General features: G+C 43.4%; 1 protein-coding gene across 2 annotated transcripts in view; it reads left to right on the forward strand.

Annotated features, from left to right (window-relative positions):
- The window catches only part of LOC124174493 (acetylcholinesterase-like), a 109,096-nt gene that overhangs the window by 3,262 nt on the left and 82,047 nt on the right, over positions 1-23,787 (forward strand). Inside the window, exons 2-3 of one of the 2 annotated variants that reach the window (XM_046553700.1) lie at positions 3,712-3,717; positions 6,774-8,085. In XM_046553700.1, coding sequence (XP_046409656.1) covers positions 6,960-8,085 — 1,126 coding nt within the window. In that variant the 5' untranslated portion in view covers positions 3,712-3,717; positions 6,774-6,959. The remainder of the gene's footprint in view (positions 1-3,711; positions 3,718-6,773; positions 8,086-23,787) is intronic. The other variant, XM_046553701.1, reaches the window with a different exon arrangement.

Here is a 23,787-nt window from a genome sequence, read left to right on the forward strand (position 1 = left end):
TATTTTCTAGCCGCGTTCCTATGATTTACAGTCGTTTTACTCTGCATGGATACTAAAAGTTAATGTAGGGCATGCTTACAGCGCCTTTTTTACGTTTATTACGTGATTTAATGAACGGTAAATTTCAGTGTAAATGCTTGCTTGACGGCCTCGCTTGTCCAGACGCGTTTTCACAAAAATCGAACACGCCACGGTATCCGGTACAAAAATTTTTACAAAAATTCGTTAATTAAAATCGTTTTCTTCCAAAGTTCTTCGAGAATTAGGATTCGCCGTACTCGGGCCAGAGCGAAAATGAAATCGAAGAGAATATCTAACCGCGTCATCGTCGAGGAAATTCTAACCCGACCTCCGTAGGATAGATTCCTAGTTCTAAGAGAATATGTGTAAAGCGATGTGGCGGATATAGGTTAAATTACCGCAGCTATCTCACCCTTCGATCTTTCTCACTCCGCACGACGTCTGACGCGATAATCAATGTCTGGCAGGTGTAACCTATTTCGCGTGGATTGAAATGCCCCGTGCGAGAATTCGTTTAAATTTTTACCAACTCATCGCAGCCGGTTCAAAACCGGGTACGTATCAGGCAAAGTAGGTATCTACTTCAGCACAAAGCTGTAGCAATCTTTAACGCGAGTATAGCCAACAGGGTTTAAAAATTGCCGTTTTTTTTTTTGTTTTTTTTTTCAAGGACTTCCTTCAAATTGGCGATTACCGACGTATGCGTAGGTTTTTGGAACGCCTTGGATAGCTCTCGCGATTCCAGTGATCAGTGAAAACACTACGGCAGATGGAATTATACTCCCGACGTATCCGCTCGAATGCATGTTTGTTAATTGACGGATGCAGCTCGGCCAGATAAGCCGATAATGTGTATACTTTCGGAATTAGGGATCCGTTTCAGCTTCTAAATATATCCATTATTCCGTTCCATCGCGCGTCACGATTAACCCAAAAAAGCGAAGCTTCCGCGAATCGCATTTCCTGTCCCAGTTATTCGGAGGGCTTAAAAATGTCGTTGTAAATAACAACAAGTCGTTGACCCGAATTAAAGAAGCAATCATCGGCGAAGATTAATACAAGCTATTTTCGGCGTTGTTCGTTGTTCGGAAAAATATTTGTCCCCTACATTGGAAGCGGCGAAAAAGCGAAATTGGTTCGGCGGGTTGGCTCAGGTGTAACCTGCGAAGGTATCGCTGAATACGGCTGGTCTTATACTCGCGTTTTATAGCGCGGCCCTTTCCCAGTGGACAAATATTTGCCAGAAGGGTGAGAATCGGGGCGAACTAAGTGCGCCGTCGAAGGCCGCTCGCCTCGAAACCTTCCAGACCTTCGACGTCAACCCTAAAAGTATAATAACGCCGGGGTTTGCGAGCCACGCAGGCGTAGGACGCAACAAGTAGACGTCGCTTCCGCTTTGTCATCCTTAAAGGTCCTGCAGGATCGCCCCGCGCCTCGAGGAAAGGGGGAGGGTGGAGGGGGAGTTTCGTCGCTCCCTGATTCTTCATCTAAGGTCACGATAAATAATCCGGTACATTCGTTTCCTCGTCTCTGAGGTCGGAATGACGGAGCTGATATCCTTAAATTTGGTTGCAGTGCACGAAATTATTGTAAGGTAATAAATGGTGTGCTTCTGTTGAATTGAGGAGGACTGGAATTGTAGGAGAGAGCTTTGATACTGATTCTTTTTTTTAATTCCTTTCATCAACCGGTGCAAGGAACTTAGTGGGTTCGTCAGGATTCAATGAGCGATGGTTTGTGTTGTTCGGAAAATGATTCTCATGACAAACTCACTGTAAGAGAGACTCTGATACGAGTGACAGATTTTAAGTTATCAAGAATGGCAAACCATTAATAAATTGTGCCAGGAGTCAGGAGGCCGAAAAAAGCGATTTTTTCAAGGATTTTTTGTAAAGAGACATTCCACTTTATTAACACAAAAACATATCGGGGTAACATTCAACTTTATTCTGATATTTTTTATTTACAAAAATAATGATTTTTAAAGCTGTTATCGTCGAAGTCTGGTAGCACTTCTAAAAAATAAGAAATCTCTGGACTGGATAATCTGAAATGAAAAAAACGAGAAGGATCTAATTAATATAAAGTATTATCTGGTCTTTGATCGAAGGTTAATTTTTATCAAAAGGGCGGCTTCTGAAAAGAAAAAAAAAATTCGATTACGGAAAAGGTGGGTCCGCACTTTTCCTCACGACTTCGGTAGAAGAAGCCACAACTGATTTACGAACGCACTTAGACGAGGACAGTCATTCGAAAAAGTCGCCAAGGCTTCGCAGCCATCCCCTAGGGGTGGGAAATTCGGAAACCCACCCGGGGGATGAACGTGTGCGAATTCGGGGCATTGGGCGTCGATTCGCGGGGCGTTGGGTGGATTTTGGGAAAGCCAGGGTCGAAGCTAGAGTCCTCGTCACCCGCTTCAGACACGTGGCGGGTCCCGCGATATCGATTTCCGCCGAATCTCCAGTCCGGGTTTAGCTTGGCTCGAGGCGTGCATCCTGCAGGCACCGAGTCGAGTGCTGGAAGGCATTCGTTACAAAGGGCGGACAAAGTCGCCCTTGAGAATCGAGACAAAGGTCATCGCTCTTGAGGCCCTCCAATTTTTCGCAACCACCCGGAGGCGAAAAATCCGTCGAGTGGGCCGCGAGCTCTCGCCGTCGCCTCGCGGCTCGCCCGCGTCACTCTTTTCAAAAGGGGAAAACGGAAGCCGAAAATATACGAGGCGGGTATTCGGGTGGCCGGAGATTTTTCCGCAAAATAATTGACGCGTTGCCCCCGAGTTCAGGTTCCTCGCAGCCAAAGGTCAGGTGGGAATTAAGTCGGTGCTGCAGATGTACACGGAACTCGAGTGCCGGGGGCTGAAGAACGGCGGAAGGGCGAGCGGGGCGCAGGTTCGTTAGTAATTTTCTAGAAATAATTAGCCTCTTGTTTTAATGATAATTGGAGTCATATACGAGGACATGCGGAGCCTGGCTGAGGAAGCTTTAACGGCGTTAAGCGGATAGTAGAAATTCGATTGCGTTACGTGTCGGACTGGCGTATTAGGTATACATTTTTTTAAATAATTTTTTCCAATGCCGTAGAAGTGGTGAATAATTATGAAATATCTTTACCCAATATTTTTAAACTTACTTCTACTGTCAAAAAAAAAAAAAAAAAATAAACAATTTTTTTAATGAAATTCCAACGTCCCTTCGTTACAAATTTAATTGTTAACTTTAATTTTCATCCGTTCCTTCGCAAAAATACGTGTAAAACGAGCGAAGACATATTCGCTTGTATCTCAATTAAAAATTCCGCGAATCGGGACAAAATTTTAATCTGGCGATTGAATTCCACAAATCTATCGAATTGCCAAGTTTTATCGAAAAGTGAATGTTTAAAAAAGGCTGGATCCGAAATATATGCAAATCATGCTACCGTTCGCTATTCTTCCTTTTTTTTTCATGACGAAAATTCTTTTTAACAATTTTATGGCAGTCTTTACCTGTGGTAATTTTTTCGGGGCACAAATTTAGCGATACGTATATAATCGGGCAAGAGCTTTCTGAATGCACGTCGGGTGAACCGAGGTTGGTTTCTTTTCAATCCAGCTCGACGTCTGGTGACATAAATAATGACCCACGGGCCGTATCCTCGGGATCTATTTTCACCCAATTACCGCTGGTTTCTATTCCTCGATCCGCTCAACAGCCGATCGTTAGATGCTCGGTATAATTTTAAACCTGGAAACGGTTGTTCGGGTGGGTTCCAAACTTTACAATCATGCAGTATTGTGATGCATAATTGCGGCGTTCGGGAAGTTTCACATCTTCGCTGGAAATGATTCGAAAATCGTCGAAAAAAAAAAAAAAAACACTCGTTGATTAGTTTTTATAATAAGAAGTTGACATTGATGTTTCATAAATTTTCGGGTGTTCATTTGCCGGTAAATCAGATTCGAAACTTATTGCGCAGCAGTCGTAAATGTTTTGAAATTTATTCCAGAATTTTGACATTCAATTTTTGGTTATTGAATTTCAGTTGAATTTACTTTTTCGACTAGAAAATGTGGAAAATTGAATTTTCCTTTCGACGAACAGCTCCGTAAGTGAAATTCATTTTTCGGAAACTACGAAGAAGCTTAAGTGTCTTTTGCAAATCAGTTTCTGTGAATTGGAGGTTCTCCTGGGATTTTATAAATCTTATTAGTATATCCGCAGGGCGAGATTACGTCGGCTGGAGGATTTTCGCCCCTATCCCGAGCATCCGAATTCCGTGGTAAAAAACGTGTTGAATCATGGGACGCTAGCAGGTTAATCTAGTCGGATTGGATTCCCGGAGTTCGTCCGCCCGTGCGAGTAAATTTGCCAAGGGATGGGAAACCCCTGATCAACTACAAATTTCAATATTCTAACCACGGCGCTGCCACAGCTTCACACATCCGACCTATTCTCTCAAAGTTATTAAACCAGCGTCGGAGTGGAGCGTGAAACCTGCGCCCCGGAGTTCCTCGATAAAATTCGCATCTCCCGGCTGTTTCCGGGAGATAATTTTTTTTCTTCTCAACGGGAGCAGAGGACAGAGAAACGTTGTTTTTACGATACGTTCCAGAGTCAAAGGTGGCTAAAAAAAGATTTTTCTTCTCAAAACTCGCGTTCTCGTATTTTCCCGTCACCGAGCTTCGAAGCAGCGAGGTTTTAATCATCAAGCCGCGAGAGGTATTCAAATGAATTCCAATTAATACGAAAACATTTTAAGCCTCGGTTCTTTGATATAATTGGATTGTCAAATCGGTTCAACCTGCGGCGGCTGGTCCTCTTACATTTAGTAACAGCGACGGTGTATCCCGATCATTATCTCCCTCTTCCCAAGGTTTTCCTTCTCTCATCGGCGAAATTGCACAGATTGTACCGTTGATTCTACCGAATTGTCGCTGTATCTATGTACCCTACGTATGTACGTGTGCAGAGTGTACATACATAATTAAATTTGTATCGGTCGTCCCGCTTTTATACCAAGCTCGCAATTACTCGGAGCTCTAAAAACAATTGGATAGCCACTGCGGGACACTCGGCCGTAGTCTCGTTGTATCTTTCGTAGCTCCGACGACGTTCAAGGTACGTAACTATCGACCTGTGTCGTGATTGAGAAAGCGAATAAAATTCAGTATAGATACATTGCACGTTCCGCGATATTGTTTCCCGAATGAAATTTCCAAAAGTAGCGATTACCGCTTTGATCCCGAACGCGTACTGAAAAATTTTAGAAAATCTAAGAAGACACTCGTTAATTTTTGGCCAAATTTTTCCTGTCCAATCAGAAGAAATCTCAGCAAGAACAAACGACGCGTTCACGATAAGAAAATCAGAGCTAGGTGTCTACGCGTCTATATAGAGGCGAGGCAATTGTTCAGTAAGCGGATTATATTAAAAACAATTTGACAACTGCATCGGATAACAAGATGCGGGCCGTACTTGTAATCAGAGGCAACTCACGAATTGGTGACCGAGCAATTGTCAGCGGAAATGGTTCGTTAAGTCTTAAACCGAGCGAGCTCGACAAGCGCGGTTCGCCATATCGCTCGATCGGACGATATGATTCTTCTTCAACAATTGGCCAGACTCAATTGTCGCCTCGGTTGACCGTACCTGGACGCCCGATTTTATTTTCGGCGTCTTCGTCTCAGGTCAGAGCGAGCTTTGCTTACTCTTGAAAATTAATCACCCTGCTACAGAAATTATTACGACAATGAAACCGAGGCAGAACAAACGGAAGGCAAAATGTTTTGAGCATTATTTGGCACAGAGACACCTCAAGGAGTCGGATTATATTCCCATCGTGTTTCGATTAGCTTCTATTGTTAGGTACATCATGGTTCATGTTCTCAGTCAGCCGACACACATACACACACACGCACACACTCACACACACACACACACACTTACACACAGATTAGCCAAGTCGCGAGGTGTTGTTGTTGTTGTAGTTGGGCTCTCGGTACACGACGGAGCGAAACTAGTTCGATTCCAAACATCGAAGACGTCGGTCGACGGGTGAAATCAGGCTGATAAGAGCGAGTAAAAATCGATCGCGTTCCTGTCAGCAATTCGGATAGTGACCGTTTCTTTGATCCGACGTGTCGACGGAAAGACAAGCCAAGCTACGCTCGGTCGGTAGACCCGTATTCGACTTATTGCTGGCAGGAAATGACGTCAAGTAATCGGGGACTGATAGTAGATGTCGTATTTCAGCCGAAGTTTCCGCTAAGTTACGAATTCACAGTCGACTGGATCACATTGTGCAGGTACGATATCTAACTTCCGTTCCGACGTTGTCTCGATCTGAACGTTATTGAGGAGATTCGTCGACGTACGGAGGGCACGGCGTCGACTCGTGGCTTGTTTACTTGAAATTAGTCGCCGTTCAACAACAAGTCGAATATTTGATTCTCCGTCGAGCCTCGGCCGGGTTCGATTCGTTGAGCGATATTATCCGTATATACATATATATTATCTCAGACCTCGGCAAGTGCGCTAAGCTCGAGCGGGCAGAACTTTGCGAACTTGAAACGCGGAAGCTCGTTGCGGATAATCCCGTTGCACGTCAGTCGGACTTGGCTCGCCGCTCGGCTCTCGAAACGTCGTCGCGACGCCGAGTTGCTCGGTGGTTTTCCTGCTGCTCAGGGGGCGCCCGCGCCCTGCGCTCTCGACGAGGCTCCGTCATGCTCGGCAGTCAGTCGACCCCGTGCACCGCGGCACGCTGGCTGCCGGGAGGCTTTTCGCATCCGCGTGTCGAATACGGTAAACGAGCGTCGAACGGACGAGTGAAAACTAGCCGAGTGCCGATCGCATCACGTTCCGATTATTGGCCAGGAACCCGAGGCGATGGATTAGCCGATCCGAGCCTGCGACGAGCTTGAAAAACGTTCGAAACCGAAGCCAATCATCATCCGAGCGATCATGACGACCGCGTCGAGGGTGGCCCTCCTGTTGCGCCTCCTCCTCTACCTGGGGGGTGAACTCGGCGTGGCCGGGGGTTCGCGGGGGGTCCACGACGACCCCCTGGTGGTCGAGACGACGAGCGGTTTGGTGCGGGGCCTGTCGAGGTCGGTGCTGGGCCGAGAGGTCCACGTCTTCTACGGCATCCCGTTCGCCAAGCCGCCGGTGGGACCGCTGAGGTTCCGGAAGCCGCTGCCGATCGACCCTTGGCACGGTGTGCTGGAGGCGACGTCGCTGCCGAACAGCTGCTACCAGGAGCGGTACGAGTACTTCCCGGGCTTCGAAGGCGAGGAGATGTGGAACCCGAACACCAACATCTCGGAGGACTGCCTGTACCTCAACGTCTGGGTACCGCAGAAGCTCCGGCTGCGACACAAGGGCGCCGAGTCGCCCGGAAACGAGAGGGCCAAGGTGCCGATCCTCGTATGGATCTACGGAGGAGGATACATGAGCGGCACGGCCACCCTCGACATCTACGACGCTGACATAATGGCCGCTACCAGCGACGTGATCGTCGCGTCGATGCAGTACAGGGTCGGGGCCTTCGGCTTTCTCTACCTCAACGACCACTTCACGAACAGCGAGGAGGCCCCGGGGAACATGGGACTGTGGGACCAGGCCCTGGCCATCCGTTGGATACGCGACAACGCCGCGGCCTTCGGCGGCGATCCCGACATGATAACCTTGTTCGGAGAGTCCGCCGGCGGTGGGTCCGTGTCCTTGCACTTGATTTCGCCGGTGACGCGGGGACTCGTGAGGCGCGGTATCCTCCAGAGTGGGACCCTCAACGCTCCGTGGAGCTACATGACCGGCGAGAAGGCCCACGACGTCGCCCGCGTCCTCGTCGACGATTGCAACTGCAACTCGACCATGCTCGCGGACAATCCGTCACGCGTCATGGCCTGCATGCGGTCCGTAGACGCCAAGACCATATCCGTACAGCAGTGGAACACCTATTGGGGCATTCTTGGATTCCCATCCGCGCCCACCATCGACGGGAAATTCCTTCCCAAGCATCCGCTGGACTTGCTGAAGGAGGGAGACTTCGAGGACACCGAGATATTGATCGGCAACAACAAGAACGAAGGTCAGTTTTCATCTCGTAGCAATTTTTACATTATCTCTCGCGCATCTAGGCGAGAACACACCTGTCGCATGCTTCGCACGTATCAACGCTCTGTATAATACCGAATGCTCGGAGCTTTAACGCCGTTCCGTACACGCCGGTCGTTCTGCTGTACACGATAAATGTTATACGCTAAGTTTTACGACTACTTAAACAGCGGGCAGTGTGTAACGATGTCAACTTCGGTATTACGGATGGAAAAACCGCGGTCTTAATCATGCTTTCCAGGAACAAGATTTTAATCTCTCCTATCGAATCGACGAAAAAATAAAGAAACAACTCCGTCGTTAGAAAACATTTATTCAGATTTTCAGGTACAGAAACTCTTGCACGATGAAGGGTTGAAGTAGCGATGAGGTGACGATGTAAAGGGGATTGTTTATCTCGAGAAATATACTACTGCAAAGTTAATTTCAATTGAATTGAGAAAAGCTAAAGTTGTTTTTCTTCCTTTTTTCTTCTTCTTCATCGTTTCGAAAGAAGCTGCGAATAACGAGAGTGAATCTGAGTTTTCCCTTGCAAAGTAAAGGCCCGCGGAGATATTCGGATAGAATTATTTAACTTTGTCAGGGAAACGAATTTTATTTCCATTAATAATCAACCTCGTCGTTGGAGATTGCAAGCCGGGTTTTACGCCACGCGTTCAACACTCGCCCTTCCGGGGTAGGCCATTGTTTTTTCCTTCCTCCTTCTTTTTCTTTTTCTTTTTCTTCATTACAAACTAATTTTTTTTCTCCAACTCCTTCTCGTTTTTTCTCTTTAGTCCGGGCTTAATTTTCCCCTCCGAATGGTTATTTTTCACCGGGGGCTGAATTATAACGGGATTGTAAATTCCAGGGTGCTGCAGGCGCCGAGTCGAACGCCGGTTACTCTTCAACGTTATCGCACGTATATACCGGCGATATTAGTTTTCGCACGGGGATTCGAGCTTTCGCGAGGCGTAACTTTGAGGCGCGTTGGCCATGCGGGATTAGACAATAGTTATGCAAAGTTTCTCCACACCTCGACGGAGTTTCGCCGAGTCTGTCCGTGCGGGCTGATTCGGAACGTCACTCGTGCATTTCTCAGCCGCCGCTCCTCCCTGATACAACGTGATATTGTTAAGAGGGGGCGAAATTATTGCTAAATATATCCACGCTTTCGGTGAAATTTATAGCGAATGAATCGATACCAGGGGCGAAATTCACCCCCCCACCCGTAATTACACGGTGGACAAATGTTCGCTCGCATGCGACGACTACGAAAATTTTCTTGTAATATTATACATCCAAGCTGATGTTATGTACGGTATATGGGCAAAGGTGAGGGAGATTGCTGTTATATTTGGTATTACAGGTATTCGGCGGAGAATTATACCCCGGGTAGAAGAAGGAAAGCAAGGAAATAATTTGCAAGCTTTAGTTAAACGAGGTCGAATTTACAGAAATACGTCACTGGAACTAAAACTTTTTGTAATAATTGGATTAGAGAAAGTATTTATTATTTTATAATTGGCCTCGATTGAGTTTAATGTGTTCTCAAACATTGGTTCTGATGAAATTAAGGACAGATTCTTCACGGAACCATTTTTCCGATGTATCTCAAGCTTTGATCGGTCAAGCTTGAGATCCAAAACTCAAGTTTCTGCTCGCTTCAAGTTTTTATTTTATATTTAGCCTCGAAGTTCACTATTTTGTGCTCTTCGTTAGCTTGCCAAGTTTCATTTAACACTTCCAGAGCTTATTGTTAGAGTTTTTCGTCAAACTTAATCGATCGAAATTTCGGGTATTCTCCTTGCCGCGTAGTTTGTGTTAAACATACTCGTATAAACTGCAGTCATTACAGTGTAAGAAGTAATGTAAGTTTTTAAACAAATTGTGACCCGATCATTTTCACCGACATTGCAACACGTTATTTAAGCATGAATGTGATTCACGATTTTTATTAAAAAAGGAAAATAGTGCTGGCAATTGCATGGGAAATTAATCAATCAATTTACAGGTAATTGATCAGTTATCTGCTAGAAAAGAGCAGTTACTGATCTATTTGAGATTCTTGAAAAATTCTGGTCTCGATATTATTCATCGCCGGCCTGATATCTAAGAAAAAACTAAATCCGATCGATTCCAGCCACGTATTATTACTACTTGAATTCACCTCGAAGCATGTTTTATTTCATGTTTATTTTCGCTAACAAATCAGTGATGCGGTATTTCGGCTCGGCGAGTTCCATTCGAATCAGACCCAGGTCAGAAAAATTGGAACAACTACGCGTGCAGAGAGGCGCAATTGAATTCGCCACGTGTCCGAATCACGCCCCCTTAACATCCTCACGGTATAAATTTGTTAAAGCCGAATCAATAATCAGTTTTGACGTTGAAAATGACAAGGCTGCCAATCCGATCGGATTCTGACGTCGAAAGTTTGTACATCAGATTATACACGAGCTGTGACATATTTACTCGAGGAGTTCGTTGCGTCGGATCGCCATCATTTTTGTTTATCACACACACACGCGCACACTAGTTTTGATCGCGAGTGACCGAATTCCTCGTCTAACGAGTCAGCTCGACCGGAAACGGAATGTAACGATAATTAACTTAATTAATTAACGTATCTTTCACGAAAGCCGCATTTAGCCAATTTTTCCTACGAATTCTACACACTTGGATGTCAAATCAGAGTCTTTCACTGATTTATTTTCAGCTTTATTGGAAAAGGTGCCGAAACAATCAATACGAAATTCAAAAAAAGTATTCCTCAGTTTTCGAGTAAAAAAATTGAAAGTATTGTTTCATTTGTTTTATTTGGTTAGAAAAAAATCTTCCCTTTTCTTCTAACCAAATAAAATTAATTAAGCGATAGCTTGTAACTTTTTTTTACTCGACAAATGAGATAAAAAATGTCCAACTTTAAATTGATTTCGGCACCGTTTCCAATCAAGATAAAAATATGAAATAATTTAGACACCGTTTTTTTTTTGTCACTATCTATCGATTCCAGGCGCGATACATGTTCGCATATTTTCACATGTACACCTTTCGCTTTGAAAGCCAAGAATTTCTCCAAAATTGAACGGCCGACAAAACGAACCGAACGTTAATTGTGATCACGGTAAAGCTGCGCCGAAACTTCGAGTCCGTTTGAAGTTGAAAATTGACGAAACGGAAGGAAAAAACGGTCAATCGAATCGCGACGGTTATACGAAGAGACCAGAAACCCTGATCTTGATCGGTCCGTCACACGAGCAGTGGATATAAGGTGATTTATAATAAAACCCCGAGTGTCCGGCACTTGAGGAAATACATTATACGTATAAGCTTGTGAATTATTGATGGAAGATCGGGTTTCGATTTCGAGCTGCTAGCTGAGCGTATTACGGAATAATATAACGCAGCTTTTAGAATTGTGCGTATGTATGTATAGGTACAGTTTGTCCGCTAGATAGAAATTCGCCCGTCCCGGATGGATTCTTCTCCTCCCCGGTAAATAAAACAAGCGAAAAATGAAAGGCATCTCGTCTTACGTCTCTCGCGTATCTCATCCTCGTTCTCCTCGTCGCGTGGTTACGCCTCTCCAGCGAATGTTGCTTCGTTTAATAATTCACCGCAAACTTCATCAGCGTGGACCTTATTGCTGCCGATGTGGTTTGCCTGCCCGAGTGTTTTCGCCGCATAAGCAGCCGGCTGCTGCAGCTGCATTAGCAACTTCGGTCGCAAGCGCAAGCTGGCTTGTCGGTCCTCGCGTTGCGTGGTAGATTGCAATTAAGATGAGCTTTTACGCCGGCCCATCTACGGCTCAAACTTAACCAGCTCCGCAACGCGGACGTTACGCTACGCCGGGTAATCGACGATTCACTCCCCTCGGCTTGCATTCGGTTCCGATCATTCGCCTACTTTGAATACCCCGCCGGCTAATCGGGGTCGAAATATTCATTGATGTGTTATACGTGAATAATCGATCGGGATTACAAAGGGGAGGAAAAAAGGGTAAACAACTATACGGGTATCGGAGATTTTTCATAACCTCGGAGAATCGTATAATATATGCACGGTCATTGAAGCATTGATGCATCCCACGAAAAATAAAATTTAACTTGATTCCCTCGAGCGGCTGATGACCCATTTTTTAATCGAGTTTCCAACGATGTTGAAATTCATTTTTCTCTGTACGGTACGCGAAACGACGCGCAAACTTGGTTTGTCATCTGTCAAGAATATGTAAGACTGTCAATTTTCACGCGAAACTTTTATTTTTGTCAGGAGACATTTTATTTTGATTTTAATTTTTCATCCCAATTATAAGTTGAAAAATAAAAAAATTTATCGTCCCTGATGGAATTATCTGAGAATTTTCATGCGCTGGATAAATCATTTTTCTTGGTACGCGAAAGCGTTTCGCTTCGTGGCTTTCCGACCGAACTCGACGCTAACGTATCAGGCAAATTTCATCCCTTGATATCGTCGTAGTTAGAAAAACTCTGAAGATTCTCCGGTCGGTAATAAGTAAATTCTCTGTTACGGTGGAAATTTCATTTTTCTAATATAATATAGAAAAATGTCGATTGCGGTGATGTTGCAAAAACAAAGAATTAAATGAAAAATAAGCGCAAGTAATCCGACAGAACATTGAACGGATCGAACGAATATCGATGAGAAAGAGGAATTCGCGATTTCTTTCAAGACAATAATTTCGCACCGTAAGCGGGACGATCGTCTTCGGTTAGTCTTTGAGGCGAAAAAAGAAGCTTCCACTCGAGTTAGCGGAGCAAAGTGTCCCTCTCGTTTGCAGCTACGGAAAGAAGGGTGATTTTTATCAGCCTTCGGTGAGAGGACTCGGCCTTAAGGTCCCCTACAGATTGACCAAAGCAGATCAGACTTGTTTGAAGAGAAAAAGAATCTTTCAGCCCTCTCGGAAAAAAAGTGTAGACTACGATTTCTATTACATCGACCCAAGGAGAAAGTTAACCGACCCGGATTCGAAAACGTCGGGTGATTTATATCGGCGCGACGGCTCGACTCGCTGCGTATATATGTATAATATATACGTATATATGTGTGGTAGAGAATTACTTGCCGACTCGTGCAAAATCGCGGTACTCGAACGAGGCGGAATTAAAGACTCGATTCGCGATCCGCCGATTCCTCAGTTTCGAAATGACGGGATTACGGATCGCTGCTGCGGTGCGCCTTGCGTCTAAGATTAGAGAGCTCGAGCGGTCCTTGAGAAATGGTAGCCTGGCAATCGGCTACAATTACCAACAAATGTGGGTTCTCAAAGATTAGAAAGAGCCCGATCAGCCCTCGAAAGGTTTTCATTCCGGGATTCCATTTTCATTTCACTCGCTGATCGTCGAGCGTGTCATTTTCATCCCGTACCTCCTACCTTCGCTCCATTCTTTCATTGCGTACCATTATTTTTCGACAAACTCCCCTCACCCCGGGGGCCTTTTAATCGAAATCCACCAGCACCTGCACCGGAAGCAATGAATCATTTATTCAGCAGAGCCTGGCCTTCAATTCCGGCCTTCGTGTACTAAATCGGCACGAAACGAGACTCGACTTTACAAACTAAATAAAACTCACCCACTCTACAGACGCATCAATTTTCATCAGAATAAACGTCATCCGTCGTAAGTTGACGCCTAGTGTTTTATCAAGTTTAGCAGCGACGCTTGTCTAACGTGATAATAAAAATCTAACGTCGAGTCTGTGACTAAACGGTGAAATATTACAGAAATTCTTTTCCCGCCTTCGAATAAACTCCGAGAAAGTATATCGTCTGTATTTTTTATTACGACGAAACGCTGCGTCCGAGAGTGTTCAATCTCATTGGGACACCGGACTAGAGATAGCCTTTGACATCGACGTGACCTTGTAGCGCCTTATCCGTCGATTAGCGTATCTGTCTGCCCGGCTACAAACGTGAGATGCTGAAAGCGGCTGTAACCGAGAATCTGATATCCAGATTAGAGAAATAGTTGTGCTCCAATTTTTTTGCCGACAGAAAGTCGAAGCGTTACTTTTTGTCGAAACAAAAGTATCGTGTAAGAAACTGTTCTACTTTGAGAGAATTTTCTTCAAGCCTAGAACCAAAGTTTAACCTTAGACCTTGTTCTGGTATAGTTCTGGTAAGAAATGAGTATTGCTCCGATTTAAAAAAGCCTCGAGTCGAATGCGCGTGGGGGATATGAGGGTGAAAATTTGATAAGACATGTAAAAGCGCCTTCGAATCTACCACAGACGATACGGTCTTTTGAATATATTACATCTTACACCTCGAGTCACTCTCTTCACTACTTTTATCTAGCTCCAATGCAAAGAGGGAGAATTGAGACGTAAGCAACGCTTCGGTTTCTCCGAAATTTTCCAGAGTCGTTGATACTTGTCAAAGGAACGCGTCCGCAGAGCGTTTCGTCACTGGTTCAACGTTTTGTAAAGCCTGCGCGAGTTTTTCCGACGAACGTCTACGTAGCCTGAATTCCCTTTCAAATTCGATCCTTCGCGGATTCTGTAAAGAGGTAAAAAGGCCGATACTCGACTTTTTACCGTTCTCAATGAGGCGCCGGCCATTCCAGGACACTCTTTTCAAATTTCATCGAGTTTAAGCGGCTGCTCGACGAATCGTGATGCGAAAAAATGCGAAAACGATCACCGATTTTTATCCCGAATCGCTGTGCGAAAATAGTAAGACCGTCCAGTCAGCGCTTCGTGAAACATTTCGCGGCCGACGTTCCTCGCGAATGTCTGCCGATCGCGCTGTGTACGAAATACACGAACAGAAGGAGCTTTCACGGTCTTTGTAAGAGACGACATTCATCCACCTTCGTATAATGAACGACGGTATTGTTCCGGGTATGAATTCCTGCACCCTGAGAGCTTTTGCTTGTGTAATTAATGGCTCGTTAATTGTGAGAATCTGTAGCGGAACGAAGGTGCCGGTGGAATATAAAATTTTCGCGAAAAATCCTACAGCCCCCGAGTTACGGGAAATAATAAATTTAAACGGTTGCCACACGCGCACAGTTGGATTATATTCTCGGCAGCGCGAGAGTATCGAGAATATATACGCATACACGTATATAGTTGAACAACGTTTAGAGAAGTAAATCATGGGAACACGGTGCACGTAGCATCTGGTTTGTGTAGCCGCGTTTGCTACCATTTAGCGCTGACCCAAAACGATTAATTCAAACCGTTTCACCGGCACAGTGGGAACCCGCTCACGTGTCCAGGATAGGTGCGACCGGCGATGCACGCTGCGCCTCTGACGTAAGATCCGATAGCTGCATTGTGTGTTCGAGCCCTGATAACACCTCGGGACCGAACAGCAGGCAGCGCGATTTACCATCAATCGCATCCACGTCGTTCATTCCAAGTCGCTTGGTACCACTTCGATCTCGATTCGTTAGATCAATCGTCATTCGCTAGATTTGCCTATGCGAAAAATGTACGAGGCTGAAGTTAGTGACGTTGTTGTAACGGTTTACGTTTTGAAAAAATCGCTATTTCACGATTGCAGAAATTTACGAAATGCAATAAATCGTGATAAGACGCAACGCGTTCGTACTTTCAAAACTTGTAATTTTTCTCATATAAATTTCGTGGTGTTTGGGCAAAATGACGAGTTAGCCGATACTGGGTATTTGAAAAAATTTGGTGATTTTGAAATGAGTTGTCAGCGAAACGAGACTAAACGATGGGCCAAATTTGATTCGTTTTCGATTTATTGGTCGATAAGAAAATTCACATTTTTGTAAGTGACTCGCTGGAACGGTTTGAGCGATTTCGACAAGCATGTCTAAGCAGTTCCATAAAGTTGGAAATAACCACAGCGATAGAATCTGGAACGAAGGACATTCGTTCATTGATTCTCAAGATGTTCAAAAATTGATGTCACACTCTTGGACGTCGATCTAGAAATGGTCGAGATCTAGTGAAAACTCAAGTTATTATTCACGCGGTGAATAGGTAAAATAATCATTTTTCGTACATTATTTGTGCTTCCTAAAATTTTTCTGTACCTTTTATACACTTTTGTGCGGTGTCTGTGCGCGATTTGGTTTTGAATTTTTTACACGACTTCCGGTTATACAAAAAACTCGCCGTTGAGAAACATTTTCCTGTTCAAAAACTGCACGATACCTAATTTTGTCATACAATTTTCTTGCCGTTCCATATCCTTCCACATTCGTAATTCAGGACTCGAGGCTTTTTTGTGTTTTTGAAATCTTGTTGAAAAAATACACTCGTCTGCATATTATTACCTTTGGTTACCAGCAACCCAACCGGCCTCACGGCTAAACCACCTCGACACTTTACGATGGTCTCTAAATGATTCGCGTCCAAGGATCGTGTGGAATTTCAAATAGTTTTGAACTCGCGGCGAGCTTTTGCCAGCGGGAACGAAAAGCCACCTTATTCTTATCTTTCTTTCCACCTCGCGGTGTTTCCGGTTTTGCTACACCCTAGCTGACAATCTTCTGCACGTTCGTTCGAGGAGCACAGAGGTGTATTATTTTTCTTTCCAGTCGTAAAGGTGTCATGCCATTTCCAGAGAGAGAGGGAGGGAGAAGAACGTACCGATGTGTACACGCGTGTGTTTGCGTCTACAACGTAAAAGGCTGCGGATCCTTTATCGGCGACAGTCGTGAGATGTTCAATACCCGGAAAATCGTAAAATGAAAAGGTTCCAGCAGCTCGTAATGCGCGTCAAGTCCGAGACTCGCCTTGGTGCTTTTCTGAAAAGCGCGAAAAGGGGGAAATTTCGCGGTTGTAATCTTTTAAAATTGTTTTCGCGTACAGCGAGTTTCGTTAATCCCTGGTTATAATTTGACCTCAGGATTGCGGAAGTGCTTAGCAATCGTGTTCGTTACGTACGTATACATATAATGGCGAAATCGTTCGAGTCATAAGCCGCGTAGTTGAATATTCACGAGCTTTTAAATTATTCCATTTCCTTTTTCTCTTTCCTTTTATCCAACTTAGTTTTCCTTTTTTTTCCCATCATCTCCTTTTTCCTCGCCAAGCCCTGCATGGTTCCACCGCCTGTATATCTGTATATATATATACACATGCATACATACACGTATTATGTACAGTATAAATCGTGACAATTGAAACTCCCTTTTCCGCCCGACATTTGACGAGCACCGTGCCCCTCGCACACTTTCAACCCTTCCCTCCTGTTAGTCGCGTTGTTAATTTTTTCGCCGCGCCATTTCAAAAAAATACCGACCCGCATAATTAACTCGCAAACTGATGCTCGGCCAAACGAGCTCTTAGGTACTTGAGGCCTTTGTGAAATGGAAATTTGTTACACGTCGTATATATGTATAGTGGTATATAATGTATACCCAATGTCTATGCGGGACTTTGGGAAAAATGTATAGTATGCGCAACCTTACGTAGGCTATACAGTTAATTATTCCTATCGTACTCGGTGAAATTAAAAGTCGATTATAAAAGCTCGTTGCGAATAAAATTTCGATGAAAAATTCTCTCGGGCGATTCAACCGAGAGGGTTGTGCTTTAGAAAAACTATTTTTAAATGTACAAACAAGAACCGCCGACTTGTTTACATCAGTGTTGTTAATTATATAACGTATGCAGTACCTTCCAAACTTGGTCACGTTTTCTTCTACGAATATCGCCGTCGGACCTATTTAATGACATTTTGATTACCGTTATGCCGTCGTCGCCGCAAAACTTACCACCGAAATTGATGTCATTAGTTATAATTACAGACATTATACACCCTCGCATCTCTGTCTCATTCTCTCTTTCTCTCTCTCCGTTTGCTTGTGCGTAAAACGTAACTAATTGTCTCTGTTTACGTGTATACGCGGTCTACCAATTAATTATGGAACAATCGGAAGCTCGGGAAAACGGTAAAAAGTACCATGCGAAACGGTTACTATAGAAGTTAGTGTCGAAATTTTTCATCAACTTGGTATGTTGAGGGAAATAATTATGTAATGATGAAAATAACACGAATAAAATATTTCAAGGCTGAATGTCAGGTAAAATGAAATTCAAAACCATGTATATATATATATTACGCTGAGTTAGTTTCAAAACATGAATCCAGTCTTTGCATAGAGAAAAAAACTATTTCTTGAACTTATATTCGGTTAATATAATACGAAAAAAATATTATCCAGTTATGGAAGATTTTCCCGCTCGATGCGAAAAATACAAATAACTCACGAAAAGACGCGGCGGCAAGGTGATTAAAATTTTTCCGACATTACGTATGACACTTGAAGAAGAACAAAATTGAAAAATATTCTGCCGGTGCTACGCTGGTTTATATACGGTACAATAAATATCATTAGTCTTTTATCGATCCGCGTATCGAATCCGTATATATTCCGATATACGTGCACATACACACCCATCTTACACTCTACATACCAGCCTACATTTGTGGAAATCAAATTAGGGAAAGTAATGCCTTCAGGGATATAATAAGTATCGACAGGCGGGCATTAAATTATTCCGGGGGTGAAATAGTGGCGAATATCTGCCACCGAATTGGCACAACAACGTGATACTTTAATATACAGAACCAGAGAGCCAAATCCGGCTCAACGGCTCGATAAATGAGCTTATAGCCTGGCTGAAAATGCAAGAACAAGATTGCGCCAAGCATCAGTCACGCTATGATCAGGCTCGGTACCTATCAATATACTATTTATAAATGGCAGGCACGTAATAGGACGGCATTTCCTCCTGCCACGCCTCGTCGCGACTCCCTACATCGGCATCGCGTTTGTTTTCAATACGTATAGATACCGTCTTCCGGTCGCAAATTACTTTATTGGCCTCTCTCCCTCTCTCTACCGTTACGCATGAAACTATATCCGTCTACACCACGAGGATCGCGCCTGCGATGTCATTTGTAAATATCCTCGTTTCGTCTTTATACCGACCGAAGCGAAAGGAAGGGGTGAATATTTAAGGGGATGTACGTTGTGAGTTGCTGTAACTTGAAAAACAGGATACCTGGCACCTAATTCAAACATCCATGTTCCTCGTTACCATGTCCTTAGAAATTTGACATCGATCAGATAAAAATAATGTCGTCAAGGTTGTATTCCACCATTTAAATGTATACTCTCTGTTCGATGGAATAGATTTCGGATCTTGGACTCGACTTGGATCGTCGAATTACGTCCAAGTCAGAAATTTTGCAAAAACTGTGTGGAGTAAATGATGGAATAATATCGGGCTGAAGTTTGTAACGTTAATGTAATAATGCGTATTTGGAAAAACTCGTTATTTTGCAAGTTTAGGATTACTTGAAATTTAGTAAACTGTTAACAACAGCCTCGACAAACTCAGATTGCGTAAATTCAATTTCTACAAGTATTCAAAAAGGTGCGAAACAGTAATTTGTGTCTCAACGTTTCGAGTCATTAACCTTACCGACTAACTTCAGCCTCGTGGGATAATTCGATTCGCGAATCAGCGATCTCTTTTCCCTCCCGTTTTTCCGTATTATAGTCGAACGTCATTCGACAATATCAGGCTAGAACAACTCGAAGGTCTCTCCTATCTTTGTTTCCTAGCCGTTAATACGTATGATAAACCGACAACCGTATGTCCTCTGGGTTTGCGTCGCTCGATGACGTTTTCCGCTTCTCGTTAAAGGGTGGAAGGGTGGTTCGGTTCATGGCTTTGCTCACGCAAAGATCGCGCCGCGCCGCTGCAGGATGGCAAACATCCGCGCACAAAGCGACGTAGTAGTCCGCAAATTGTCGTATTAACCTTTTGTTTTCCCACCCCCGCCGCCCCCGTTCGGCAAACCCTTGAGGAGTGTTTCGTTGCCGGCGCCAGCGCCACTTTAACTCGGCTGTGCAGACGACGAGGTCGAGAGGGTTTGAAAATTATCGGCTTACCCTTATCTTCTCCAGTTTCGCCGTGCGGCTCGCGTTGATTCACCTACGTCGTAGGAAACTTCTCATTTCTCGAAAATCTCCATCGCCTCCGAAAATTTACATATTTTGTATGCAACGTACGACATGTCGCCAAATTAGTCGCGCGATCTTTCATCTCCGTCGCAAACGCCTCTCTCGTTATTCGTACGGGATTGGTAAAATTTTAACGAGATTCTTACTCTCTGGGGATAATTCGTTGAAATAGTAATTAACGTCTCAGAGCTGCACTTATACGCGACGGCTGGAGGACGTCTGGAGTTCCCGCGAATCTCGAACTAATTTTCTGCGCAAATTTCACTCCGCATAAAATCAACTTAATACAACTTATTATGTATATATGGGGTATGCCAAGTCATATAGAACGGTCCGTTTTCCTCATCCATTTTAATCTGATTGCCATTTCACACAGTCAAAGTAAATATTGAAAGGATGAACTATGAATTTTTTCAGATTTTTTCGACACGTGATTTCTTCACGACGACTCATTCAATAAATTAATTTCAACAATGTTTTGATTTTTCGCGCCTACGTAGCTTAAAACCTGGACGACATATGAAAAAAGTTCGTTTCTAAAAATTGTTGGTTCTCTTCTGAACTCTTCGAGAGTATTTTTTCGGATTTTTCATACCCCGTTTCAGTGTAGTTTTGATACAAAAGCCGCGTAAATTACTCTCAACTGAAAAGTGCCCGGATCGAATGGGATACAACTTATGCACAGCGTGCTTTGTTCGATGCGAAAGGTTGGCTCAAAATTTCACATGGGCGGTGCAACAGTTTGGAAGATATATCAACAAATATTTACTCCGTGGCGAGAATTCGGTTCAAACTTGGCGGCGCGGCAAGCAATTTTGTTACCCTGCGCGTGGCGCTGCTGCGCACTCGAACGTGATCTTCAATTGTTGCGCGTCTTGTTTATAATCTCGATTGTCGACTTTTTCTCGAGGAGCATACTTCGGTCTATCATTTATCACGATTCCTGACACGATGTGTGAGTTCCGTACCGCCGAGCAGCATTATTCAAGCGTATTCGTCCAAGGTAAGAATTCAACGCTGCGTTTCGTATCGTAACGCCGACTTTAGTAAAACTTTCAGTGTCCATACCGCCGTATTACGGTACGTGCGGATGAGAAATTTCACACTTCCTTGTGAACTGTTACTTGTAACTTTTGAACCACTTTTCCGCCCACTACGAAACTTGTAGACAATTTTTCAGCCAATTTTATATATCGTCTGAATTTCAAGCTATATTATCTTGGAAAAATGAGAAATCGTCGAAAGCTGATTTTTCGACTAGCTGTGGTAAGAAAGTCAGGAGAATCTGAAAAAACTCAGATTTGATGCTTTCAATACGAACTTCAAGTGAGTAAAACGGCGAAAATATCAAAACTGGCCAGGGAAAAAATCACCTTTTTTCCCCTCGATTTAACGTGGAATCTCCCATATATACCTTCATTGGTGCAGAGTAAACATTGGGTATTTATTTCTAATCACATCGTAGGCCAATTTCAAAGCTCAAGTCTGTAATAATTTTCAATACTTTTTGACTTCATCTTCAATAACTTCCTTTGCAAAACAGTTACAGGTAAATGAAGAGTGTAAATACAAATGTTCAAACAAATTCGTATCGACTAGGCTCGTTTTACGCCGTTGTTTGAATCTAGTTCGACTAACGTCTCGAGTCTCGCGTGTTGAGCTCCATCAGCCGTACATCACGGCTAAAACTCAGGCATAGGCTTTCACCCGGTGAAAATGTGTACGAGTTTCCAGTATCTCCTCTTATATTTATATTCTGCAGCTCTTTTATCCTCCGCAGTTAGATATAAGCTTCAAACGTAATAAAATATTTGTCTCTGCGAGAAAACGCAAAATAAACTTGTGACTCTCTTTTCCTCGTATGTTACACGTGTGTTATAATAACACGTAGTGTCGAATATAAAAGTTCAGATTTTACAAGTAACCGTTTTGAACCGTACAAACATTTTCAAATCGTCGCTTGTTTGACGGGCTTCTTTTTTAGTCCTCGACAAAATTTGCACAAGTTACTTTATAAACGTGTACAGGTGAATTGAAAGCTTTTGTAAAGGTTCTTGGAACCTCTCGACGAGTTCCACTTCTGAAATTTACCTTGAGAAAAATGTTACACCCGAGACGTGAAATGTAAGATACTCGAACGGGAAATCGACAAGTCACTTCAGGCAACATTTATCGATAGTTTTTTTTCCAAGGTTCGTATTCACGCAGAAAATTTCCATCAGCTAGAAATCCAAATTCCCATTTCACGTTTTGATGCGCACAATAAAGTAGTCTGCGATATCATTTTTTTAATCTCAAATCGTTCTCGAACATCCTACGGTTACGCAGGCAAATTCCATGGGCCGTTAACAGAGACTCTGAACTTCAGGACTGATCGGAGTTGGAGCAGAAAATTGATCCCCACATATACCTGTGATACTTATGTACACTGAGCAAAATTTCATTTGTTACGGTAACTAGAAAAATTCAGTAAAACAGGTATCGTTAAGAAAAACTGTTTGAAAATATCGTTAGGATTACGAAAAACGAGGTACGCTTAACCATTTTGCGCTATCGTCGATCCTTTTTTGGTAATCGCAAGGCAAAATCAGTTTGTGGGTGTCTTACTATACTTTTTTAGTTAAACAAGGCTTTAACGTCAATTTATTGCAGCACAAGCATTAAATTTTCGCAACAGTTAGAAGAAAATATAGTAACAGTGGTCGTAATGAGAAAGAATAGTAACGGATACTAGGCTTTATGGTAACAGCTAGAAAACTAATTTTCATTTTCTACCCAGAACTATATTTTTTGATTGTGGTAAAAAATGAAAATAGTTAAGGACTGAGCGGTAACCGGAACTAAAAATTTCTCTCAGTGTACATACCTATAAGAATGTCGCTCCCCGCGCATTGCGTACGATCTTGTTTTCACAGCGATGATCGTGATCTCACAATTAGCGAGTGAATTAACTTCCCGTTGATTTACAGGGATGCTCATTTCGTCATTCGTTACCCGCGCGTCACTTTGTCGAGCCTTAATTTCAACCCCTGATACGTATACCAAGTCATAACTCAACTTGACTTAATTTCAGTCTTGGTTTTCCCCTCGTCTCGCCGTCCCGGAAACATCCGAGTATTTGAAAAATTGACAAGCTTCGACCTTTCGCAAGTTCGGTGTTGAGTATCTATGAGTGAAAATCGACGCGATAATCGCAGAGCGACTGAGACGACTGTAGATATCACGTTTGTCAATCAGCTGCCCTTTCACGGGATTCATTGAATTTTCTCCCACTTTTGGTGAAAGTTTTTACAATCAATTTCACGAAGAGTCCTCCGCAAAATGATTATTCGAAGCAATAAGCTTCGAGGGTTGCGAGGGTATGAAAACTCGGAGTACCACCAGCGGGATTAATTGATAGAGGTTTTTTACTGACCATAGTTGAACAAATGCGTAGCAATAGAGGCTACAAGATATACATGTTGAAGGATTGCGAAGAGTGCTTGAATGATCGTAAAAGGAAAAAAAGAGTGACAGTTCGAATTGCATTTCGAATTAAACGGAATAATATGTCGGACAATATAGCTTAAATTAAATAAAAAGGACATGTCCTGAAACTCTCGTTTTTGCGACTTGATCTCCCGGCAAGTCAACATCAGATTATTGAAAAAGAAATTGGGAGGAGGAATCGACGCAGCAGAATAATAAACAAACAAAGTTGAGGAAAAATG

The sequence above is a fragment of the Neodiprion fabricii genome, chromosome 1 (assembly GCF_021155785.1).
Source record: "Neodiprion fabricii isolate iyNeoFabr1 chromosome 1, iyNeoFabr1.1, whole genome shotgun sequence".
NCBI lineage: Eukaryota > Metazoa > Arthropoda > Insecta > Hymenoptera > Diprionidae > Neodiprion > Neodiprion fabricii.